This window comes from Ceratosolen solmsi, unplaced genomic scaffold (genome assembly GCF_000503995.2).
Source record: "Ceratosolen solmsi marchali unplaced genomic scaffold, CerSol_1.0 scaffold19, whole genome shotgun sequence".
In the NCBI taxonomy this organism is placed as follows: domain Eukaryota; kingdom Metazoa; phylum Arthropoda; class Insecta; order Hymenoptera; family Agaonidae; genus Ceratosolen; species Ceratosolen solmsi.
Genome location: NW_011948443.1, coordinates 435,442 through 443,436, shown reverse-complemented (window position 1 = coordinate 443,436; position 7,995 = coordinate 435,442). Strand labels below are relative to the sequence as shown.

General features: G+C 21.0%; 2 protein-coding genes across 2 annotated transcripts; one reads left to right on the top strand and one right to left on the bottom strand.

Annotated features, from left to right (window-relative positions):
* The first annotated feature begins 1,109 nt into the window (after positions 1–1,109).
* Positions 1,110–4,690, top strand: Exo84 (exocyst complex component Exo84). Its single transcript, XM_011504136.1, has 8 exons — positions 1,110–1,219; positions 1,608–1,963; positions 2,033–2,335; positions 2,422–2,573; positions 2,648–3,156; positions 3,221–3,351; positions 3,426–3,842; positions 4,436–4,690. The coding sequence occupies exons 1-8, from the start codon at positions 1,165–1,167 to the stop codon at positions 4,643–4,645; spliced, it is 2,133 nt and encodes a 710-aa protein (XP_011502438.1). The 5' UTR covers positions 1,110–1,164; the 3' UTR covers positions 4,646–4,690.
* Positions 4,691–4,764: 74 nt separating this feature from the next.
* Positions 4,765–7,794, bottom strand: LOC105365872 (sperm-associated antigen 7 homolog). Its single transcript, XM_011504134.1, has 5 exons — positions 7,632–7,794; positions 7,022–7,089; positions 5,929–6,017; positions 5,516–5,853; positions 4,765–4,920 (listed from the first exon to the last, which is right to left on the bottom strand). The coding sequence occupies exons 1-5, from the start codon at positions 7,708–7,710 to the stop codon at positions 4,811–4,813; spliced, it is 684 nt and encodes a 227-aa protein (XP_011502436.1). The 5' UTR covers positions 7,711–7,794; the 3' UTR covers positions 4,765–4,810.
* Between the last annotated feature and the right edge of the window lie 201 nt (positions 7,795–7,995).

The following is a 7,995-nucleotide window of genomic DNA, read 5'->3' as shown; positions in this document are numbered from 1 at the left end:
TATTTCACATTCATTTTTATAAAATATTGCGATTAAAAAATTCGTTTTTATTAGAATATTAAAAGATATCTAAATTATAAATAGCTTTAAGAATTACTATAAATTCCAAATTATGACGATATAAATTCTTAAATGTCAAAGCACCTTTTTTCATAAATAAATAATTGGAAATTGTTATAAAAAGATTACAAAAATGAGATGATAAAAAGTAAAATTTAATAACTTTTGGAACCATAACCAATAATTTAATTCATATAAATTTATGCAAAAAAAGACAAGAAAAAGGTATATAATTAAAAATGACAACTAAAATGTTTTTTTTCGATATTAAGTCATTTTATTAGTGAAACGAAATATAATCGCGAAATTACAATGAAATTATAGATATCAGGAAGCAAAAATAATACAAATTTTTTTCTGCGATTTATTGCTTTTTGGATTATCAAAATTAAGTTATCAATACAAAATAATTAATTTTTTATCGATATGACAATACATTATTTAGTTTACTAAATATGTTCAACATTTTATCTAAATAAAACATAAAAGAAAAATAATTAATATTTGACCTTTCAGACTAAATGTGTCAGAATTTTATTAAAATTTTTCATAAATTGGATTGGTCAAATTGTATTGTCAATTCAATCTATATTTAATAAAAATGAATACCAACATTTGTACTTTCAACATGCGGTAATCATATAAAAACGTATACTGCGCATGCGAAGAAAAGGTGCAGTATTTCCTTTGTAATCATTAAATATCACAAACAAATTAATTTAAATTTTATTATAAGTTTCTATTTATGACAATATTATATTATCTAATCAATTAAAATATATTAATTTAAACTTATTAATCTTTACATAATAAAATAATATTTTATATACAATTGTTTGAAAACGCTGTATTGGTTTAAACCAATAATTTATACAAGAGGATTAATGAACATGAAATGGTTATATAATTTTAAAAAACTAATCATTAATTATTACAAATAATATGTTTGTAAATAATAATGACAGATTTATTTATTACTTATAATTAATTTTATATAAATGGTAAATGTAACTTTAAAATAAAATAAATTAATAAAAGCCAATAAACTGTAAATATTATATGCAAGTATTAAATATTGTGTAGTTATTGGGATATTAAAGAAAAATGTCTGAGGCTTTAGCACAACATTTCATAACAGAAGAGTTCACTCCTGAAAAATGTAAGTATATAGCATAATGTTTATTTGCATAAATTAGAATTTATATGTATGTATATATATATATAAATATATATATATATATATAATATATATATTTAGCTTTTTAAAAATACAATATAATTATGCTAGTACCTTTATACCAGCTTATTAACAAAGTAATAAGTAGTTTATTCATACAAAATAATAATACTATAATAAATTATTAAAGTTAATAAATATATTAATAGACTTATGTATTTTTTAAATAAATTTGTAAAAGTATTTGTTTGAAATAAATGATAAATTTATTTTAAAAATATATAGTCCATAATATATTTGGAACAAAGATGTATTACCAAATTATATTATTTAATGATTAAAAATATTGATATTATATTGCTTTATATAGTTGTAAAAAATCTTAGTTCACATTGTATTGGTGCCGAAGATCTAAGACATCAAAGAGCAAAAATTCAAGAATTAGCAGACAGTATTTCTGCTTTATTGAAACTTAATGTTTATCAAAATTATAATCAATTTATAGAAACTGCAAAAGAAATCTCTCACTTAGAAACTGAAATGTATCAATTATCTCAATTACTAAGTGAACAACGATCTTTATTAAGTATTTTTGGAACAAATCAGAATATTGTATTTGAAAATAACTTTGAAATTAAGTCACCAACTTCTGTAGAATTTCAATTTAAAGAGGAAGAATCTAAATTAAAATTAATACAATTACTTGAAAATGTAGAAGGTGCTATGGTAAATATAAATATATCTTCTCAAATAGATGTCAATAATGATATATATTAAATTTAATATTTAATTCAGAGTCTTTTAGAAACACCTGGAAGAATGTGTTTGTATGAAGGATCCTTGTTAGAGTTAGACCCAGTAGAGGGTTTGCCATTAAAGCGAATACATGCTTATTTATTTAATGATGTTTTAATGATTGCTTCTTGGTTGGCCAATGGTAATAGAAGAGGTCCACCAAGATATAAAATGCAGGTGATCTATGATTTACAAAGTTTAGCGATTGTCAATATCAAAGATTTAGGGACTGTAAAACTTGCTTTCAAATTATTATCTTTTCCTGATACAAGAGTTTTTCAATGTACTAATGCTATTAGTAAGGTTGGTTGATTTACAAATTTGTATATTATTAAAAAGTAATGAAAAACAACTAACTCGATCTGTTTTTTTAAATATTTTTTTAAAAGAGAGAATGGCTTGAGAAATGTGAACAAGCAAAAAAATTAAAAATAGCCCAAGAAACTCAACTAAAACCTATACATACAAAAAAGTCAACTAAAATGGAATTATTATATACTGTTTCTCAATCCAAATATTCAGAAACTGGTACTGTAGGTAAGTTACAATATATGAAAATATACATTAAATAATATTTGTATTTTTATTTCATAGTTATTGTATTATTGTAGTAAGCAATAAAATAGATAAACACCATTTTTATGAGCCATTTCCAGAGTGGATGTTAGAAGTTACAGAAGATTTGGATTCCTGTATTGCTCAACGACATTTTGAAAAAGCATACAAACTAATAGAAAAAGCAAAGGTATTTGTAAATAATGCTTTACCTACCCCTCAATTAAATGAAACAACTTTAAAGATTAATAGTAGAAGTTATTTCCTTATTAATGTTCTTACAAGAGAGTTAGAGTTAAGTGTTGAAGCTAAATCTCTTCAAGGAGGTGGTTTGAGAAGTGCTAGAAGAGCTGTAAAGCTTTTAATTCAAATGGATCATACTGCACAAGCATGCCAGTTATATTTAAAGTTATGTAGTGCATCTTTAAAAGCACGACTTAAGAGAGTTAAAAGAGAAGGAACAACAGTGCCTTACATAAAACAATTAAGTGCTATAGCATTTAGTAATATTTTTGAACTGTCACAAGAATTTTTAAAAATATTCCCACAAATTACAAATTGTGCATCTGGTGAGTTTTAAGCGTATAATATGCGTGTATGTTACTTACTATATTAAAAAAATTTATTTTATAGCTCTAGTATTATGGTGTAGTCATGAAATAAAATTTCTTGTTTCTCATCTAATAAAACAAATGTTTATACCTCAGGTTTCTTTAAGTGTACTTGTTGAATGCATCATAATGATACGCAATCATTGTAAACAGGTTTAAAATATTTGCTTTTAGTAATAGTGATTAAACATATTGTTATTGATTTCGAACTTTAAATTCGTTTACAGTTAACTCAAATGGGTATGGATTTTCAATATCAATTAGATAATCAATTGAAAATTCCTTTAAGTCGAACTTTGCAAGACACAGGAGAAAAATACATGGATGCAATAAAAGTGCGAGCTTCAGAAGACAACTGGAAATTAAGTAATCTTCAAACAACTCAAAATTTTTTGAATTTGCTTGCTGAACTAGATAATCTTGGAATTCCATTGCCAGAATCTTGTATCAAGAATAAATATTGGATTTCATTAACTAATAATACATTAGCTTTTGCAAAGTTATATATAGGACTACTTGAAGATTGTCTTAATTTAATTACACCTGAAACTAGTAATGTAATAGAAGAAGTATTGATTTCTGTATTGCAAATACAAATTCAACATATACAATCTTCAATTTTCAATTGTAAATTTAAACAAGATGTAAGTACGTTTTTCAAAATTTTCATTAATTTATATTAAAACATATGTAAATAACTTGAATAATAAAAATTTGTAACAAATTACTGTAAATTCTAAATGTAAATAGCAAACTACTAAATTAACAATAGTTACTTTATGCATTTTTTTATTGGCAATTGGGGTACATTAAAATAAAAATAAAAATACAGAATCATGTGTATGAACAAAATATATTTAAAAAAATGACTGTAATATTAGGTCTTTATTTAAATATTTTTTAAATCAACCATTAAATAAATATGTATATAAAACAAGATAAATGATATTCAGAAAATTACCAATACAAAATTTAGCCATAGTTAATTATGTAGAAGAAAATTATTTGAAATTCAAGATGAAAATCAGAATATATTAAATAGTATAAATAAATAAATAGTTAAAATAGATATAAATTATATCATTAGCAATAATCAATTAAGGTTTAAACTGAAATAGATTAAATTTATATTATTTATATATAGTAAACATTCCAAAAAACAAAATAAACAAAATAAATTCAACTAGTATTATTGTATTCAATATTTTGCATTTATTCTTGATTCTTGTATTTTCAGAAAAACTTAATGCAAGATAATGCCAAATACTTTCACGATGTCATTATTGGTAGATGTTTGGAGCTTTATAAAAGTGTAATTGGATATGATTTTAAAAAATTGCTTGTCTTGCAAGAAAAATTTTGTTTTGAAACCATATCTATTTCAAATAAACCAAGACCAGTTCCACGTACATCGATACCAAAATATTCAACAACAGAATTTATTTAATATATTGTCATTCCATAAATTTTATTTAATATATCCTTTATGATAAAGAAATATCTTACATGTGTTTGTAAATATTCATGTAATAAAATAAAGATATGAAATTTCATTATTTAAAATTTTAAATACTAATAAATTAATAAGATAGCATTAATGTATTATTTAATTTTATTGGTTCACATTGTTTTCACTTTGTTCTTGTAATTTCCGTTTTTTTTTTTTAATATCAGCCAAAGTCTGCTCTATGCTTCTCTGATCCTTTTTATTTTTACATGGAACTATAAACAAAAAATTTTTAAATGTGTATTAATTTAATTAAGTAATAGTTAGTCGTATCATACTTAAGTACTAATTTTATAAATATCATACTTGCTGATTATATACACAAATCATAATATTTTAACAATTAATTTATGTCTTAAATATTATCTTAAATGAACATATATTTCTATTTATAAAGTATTTGTGAAAATGATTGAAATATTTTTTGAAAATTTTATTTTGTTTTTCAATTTTAGTATATATTTATAATGAATTAAAATATTGGTTTTGATTATTATTTATGGTAAAGCTTCCAAATAATATAACATCAGTTAAATCGCAATTGAATATTACAATTTATTTGAATTTTCGATGTGTAAATGAATAAATTTTTTACACTGATAAAATAATATTACAAAAAATTAATTTATATAATTATGTATCCAATATTTTTAATTAAACCATAAATTTTATAGACATTTTATGTCATTATGTGAGTCTCTAACTTTACCACTTTTAACAACAATGTATCAATTAAATATTTCTTGAAAATTTTGCTAGCACATATTAAATCCTTAAGTTTTCCTGTTTTCTTTAATATTTGCCACTTACCATAACCATAACTAGTATTTGCTTCTGTTTTTCTAGCTGCCTCAAGAGCAGCATCTTCACCAATAAGATGTTTATATTTATCTTTATAATTAGAATTTGGTATAAAGTTACGTTTCTGAGTATTTATATTTCTTTCTTCTTTTACTTGATCAAGATATTTTTGACGTTTTTCTTGTAATTTTTGGGCAATGTCTTCATTCCACTCTTCTCCTCTTCGTAAAGCATTTAAATGGTCTTCAGAAGGTGTATGCTCTTTTTTAAAAATAACGACATGTTTATCAATTCCTTCTTCACCAAAAGAATATGCTAAAATATTAGCAACTTCACAAACATCATAACTAAAAAGTTAATGCTAATATAATTAAATAAAATATATGGCTAAAAATATTTTTAGTCAAAAATATAAAAATTACATAATACTTCTATAAACTTGCTCCATAGCTGAAAATTTATATTCTTTTCTAAGATCATCTTTAAGAAAAGTATTAATTTTATCTTCAACCTAAGTAAATAATTACATTAAATTTTTGCAATTAATAAAAATAAAATTTAAAAGATTATGACAATTTATTTAGAAGCACGTATATTGAAAATTAATAATTTTTAAAACATTGTATCATTTGCTTTTATAAAAACAATTTTTAATGCTTTAATAAACAATAATTTGTTTTGTTAAGAAAGGTTTATTTATTAGTTTATTTAAATGACAACTTTTAATAAATAATGATATATAACATTTATTTCATTTAAATATTTCATTCAAAATTATTTATATTCTTATTCTTGTATTTAAATATTTTACCATATAAGTAAAATAAATTATTTTTAAAATATATAGTATATCATGACATTAAGAATTACAAATAGAATAATACATAAAATAAATTGAATATATTAAAAAATTACATAATATAATATAACATAAGATAATATGAAAAATTAAATTAAATAAAAAAAATTGTATTCATTTATTATTTTTTTTTTGGAATAAAATGAAATAGATTAAAAAAATAAAAGTATTGAATTCAAAATATGAATAACAAATTTATTTGCATAAATGTATCATTTCAATCTTAAATGACTAAATGTATAAATTAAATTAATAATCATATATTCAACAAAATAAATACAAAAATTAAAATATAAAACAATATTATAACTTTTTAACATAAAAAACAATATTATATTTCTGAATTAAATATAATTTTATTACCAATGTTCAATATTGTTTTCATTTCATTTTGTTTTGATTTTCAATTGACTCAAACACTCAATTATATCAATGATATTTCTAATAAATACATATTTGTACTCAGATTCAATAACGATAAAAATTATATTTATCATAATTTTAATTTGTTAATACTACTTTAAGTCTTAGTTAATTGTTAATAAATATTATATTATAATGTATAAATTATTGAAAAATTGCTTACCGTTATTAGAAAACTAAAGAATTTGTAGCACAAAATTTTTGCATAAAGAAATAAATAAAATAGAAATTACCTTTGTTCTAAATTTTTTAAAAATTTCTGTTTCTGCTTGCTTATGTTTTTTAAAGTCTTCGTGTTGCTCTATAAATATAAAATAATACAAACTAATATTTAAACAATAATCAAAATAACAAAACAGAAAATATTTACAAAATATATTTATATATGATAAATTATTTATAATGAAATATCATTAGCATCTCACATTGCATTAATTTAAATGCTATAATTAATGTAAATTTGATAAGTTAAAACATCAGATACATTTAACTTGGCTTAGAATGTACTTTTTTATATAAATAATTGAATAATTTCAATTTTGTATTTCAATTATATAAATTTAAATAAAAATATATTACATTTTTACATAAAATGGTAGAACGCTTAGATTGAAATATCATGCTTTTATAACATAAATTTTGAGTTAATTATATTAGAAACTAATAATAGTATATAAAAATATTTAGTTTATAAATATATTTCCTAAATCTTAATGGCATAACTCTAATATGAATTAAATTATATATTTCAGTTTTCAGAAGATTTCAGAAGATATTTTTTTCATTTTTAAATTACCATATACATCTATACTTTATGCAGGAAAAAAGTTCTTTTTCACGTACTTTTTATCATGGCTTTTTGAGTATCACTTATTACTGGAGGTTTGTCCATTGAATTTAGAATGGATCCAAGTAAATCCATTTTATTTATATGTTCAAAAATTAATTTACTTATATATAAATATTTAAAGCATCAAGAAATTTATAAAATAGATAAAAATGTATCTCGAGAAACAACAACCAATCACGGTAATAATAACATCTCATTTTGTTCCTTCGCGTAATAATTTCATAAAAAACTAGCTTTCAAAATTCTTATTCAAAATATTTATTTTACAATTTTTAAATATTAAATTTTTTATTAGATAGAGTAAATTTTAATAAAATTATTATAATAAAGATTCGTCATATAATTAAAGCATTCAAT

Excerpts from the sequence above, each read along its gene's own strand:
- Exo84 (XM_011504136.1), top strand. The coding sequence starts at position 1,165 with ATGTCTGAGGCTTTAGCACAACATTTCATAACAGAAGAGTTCACTCCT. Across the intron at positions 3,157-3,220 it reads AATTACAAATTGTGCATCTG|CTCTAGTATTATGGTGTAGT; the intron begins GTGAGTTTTAAG and ends TTTATTTTATAG. Across the intron at positions 3,843-4,435 it reads ATTGTAAATTTAAACAAGAT|AAAAACTTAATGCAAGATAA; the intron begins GTAAGTACGTTT and ends TTGTATTTTCAG.
- LOC105365872 (XM_011504134.1), bottom strand. The coding sequence starts at position 7,710 with ATGGATTTACTTGGATCCATTCTAAATTCAATGGACAAACCTCCAGTA. Across the intron at positions 6,018-7,021 it reads TTAAAAAATTTAGAACAAAG|GTTGAAGATAAAATTAATAC; the intron begins GTAATTTCTATT and ends TTATTTACTTAG. Across the intron at positions 5,854-5,928 it reads CAAGTTTATAGAAGTATTAT|TTATGATGTTTGTGAAGTTG; the intron begins GTAATTTTTATA and ends TTAACTTTTTAG.